Below are 1331 nucleotides of genomic sequence, written 5' to 3' on the forward strand. Positions count from 1 at the left end.
ACTTGGAAAGGATTTTCCAAAGAGGCATTGCATAACATTCCCACATTTTTTAGGCTTGCCATTCCTTCAGCTGTTATGGTTTGGTAATTGCATTCACTTAATAAGTTAATAGAACCTCTTACAACAAATTTTTTTAACCTTACACTTTCAATTCTTCTTGAGATTCTAACGTCGTTTTCAAAAAATTTTACCATTATGGTGAGCAGCTTGGAAATGTGGTCATTTGAATTGATGGTTCTCCTTTCTGGTCTTCTTCCAAATCCAAAGTTGGAAACATCGGTTCTTTCCATCTGGTTGGTTTCATACTTGTGATGTTTTTCGCATTTGTTAGATATGCTTGATTATTTCCATAAGTATTACATGACACTTTACATTATTGCACACACTTGGATTTGTTTTGCTAGCTTGAACAGCAGTACAACTGTTTGGATGATTTCCTTTGGACTCAGTGGAGCAGTNAGGTTGGTACTTCTGAAATTCACTCAAGCATGCATCTGTCAGACATTCTGTTCACTTCTCAATTTGCTTTTCGAAATTTTTTTCTTTCTTTATCAATCATTGCATGGTTCTTGCAGCATTCGTGTCTCAAATGAACTTGGAGCTGGTCGTCCATGGATTGCACGCTTAGCAATTCGTGTTGTCTTAGCAATAGCCATTATTCANGGCATCTTAGTGGGAACAGTGATGATACTTATACGCAACATATGGGGCTATGCATATAGCAATGAAGTAGAAGTGGTCAAATATGTAGCAATTATGTTTCCAATTCTGGCAGCATCCAGCTTTCTGGATGGCCTCCAATGTGTTCTTTCAGGTTTTTCTTTCACCATTACTCTTATTTGTCTGAAGTAGACCTATGACTCAAAAACAGTGGTATAGGCTGAAAGGCATGTGAAAACTCTCAATACATCTCATTCAAAAAATGCTAAAAAAAGTATAAAGTTGCACTTAAAAGTTAGCGAAAACAACACTCAATTGACATCTTATTACTGAGTTAATAGCTGGAAAGGAACTTGTGTGCACAATTCAAATAAATTACAGATAAGTAAATTAACTTAAAGCTTTCAGTCTGACAATTATAAGACTTGATTTTCTTTTCTTTAGTTTTAAACTTTCATATTGCAGATTGCTTAAATTTGTGAGACAGGATCTTAAAACAGGATTGGTTCATTTTGTGGCCAATTTTCCATAGAAATCACATTTTACTTATTGCACATCAATCAAGAACGAACTAGATGATGTATGATCATCTTTCCTCCCTTTGTCAACTCTAATTCAGGCACTGCTAGAGGATGTGGCTGGCAGAAAATTGGTGCATTTGTGAATCTGGG

General features: G+C 35.7%; 1 protein-coding gene across 1 annotated transcript in view; it reads left to right on the forward strand.

The window, feature by feature from the left end:
- The first annotated feature begins 6 nt into the window (after positions 1-6).
- LOC106767474 (protein DETOXIFICATION 16-like) overlaps positions 7-1331 on the forward strand; it is a 16140-nt gene continuing 14815 nt past the window's right edge. Inside the window, exons 1-5 of the mRNA XM_014652383.1 lie at positions 7-83; positions 207-293; positions 405-461; positions 576-814; positions 1280-1331. Coding sequence (XP_014507869.1) covers positions 76-83; positions 207-293; positions 405-461; positions 576-814; positions 1280-1331 — 443 coding nt within the window. The 5' untranslated portion in view covers positions 7-75. The remainder of the gene's footprint in view (positions 84-206; positions 294-404; positions 462-575; positions 815-1279) is intronic.

Source organism: Vigna radiata, chromosome 1 (assembly GCF_000741045.1).
Source record: "Vigna radiata var. radiata cultivar VC1973A chromosome 1, Vradiata_ver6, whole genome shotgun sequence".
Taxonomy (NCBI): domain Eukaryota; kingdom Viridiplantae; phylum Streptophyta; class Magnoliopsida; order Fabales; family Fabaceae; genus Vigna; species Vigna radiata.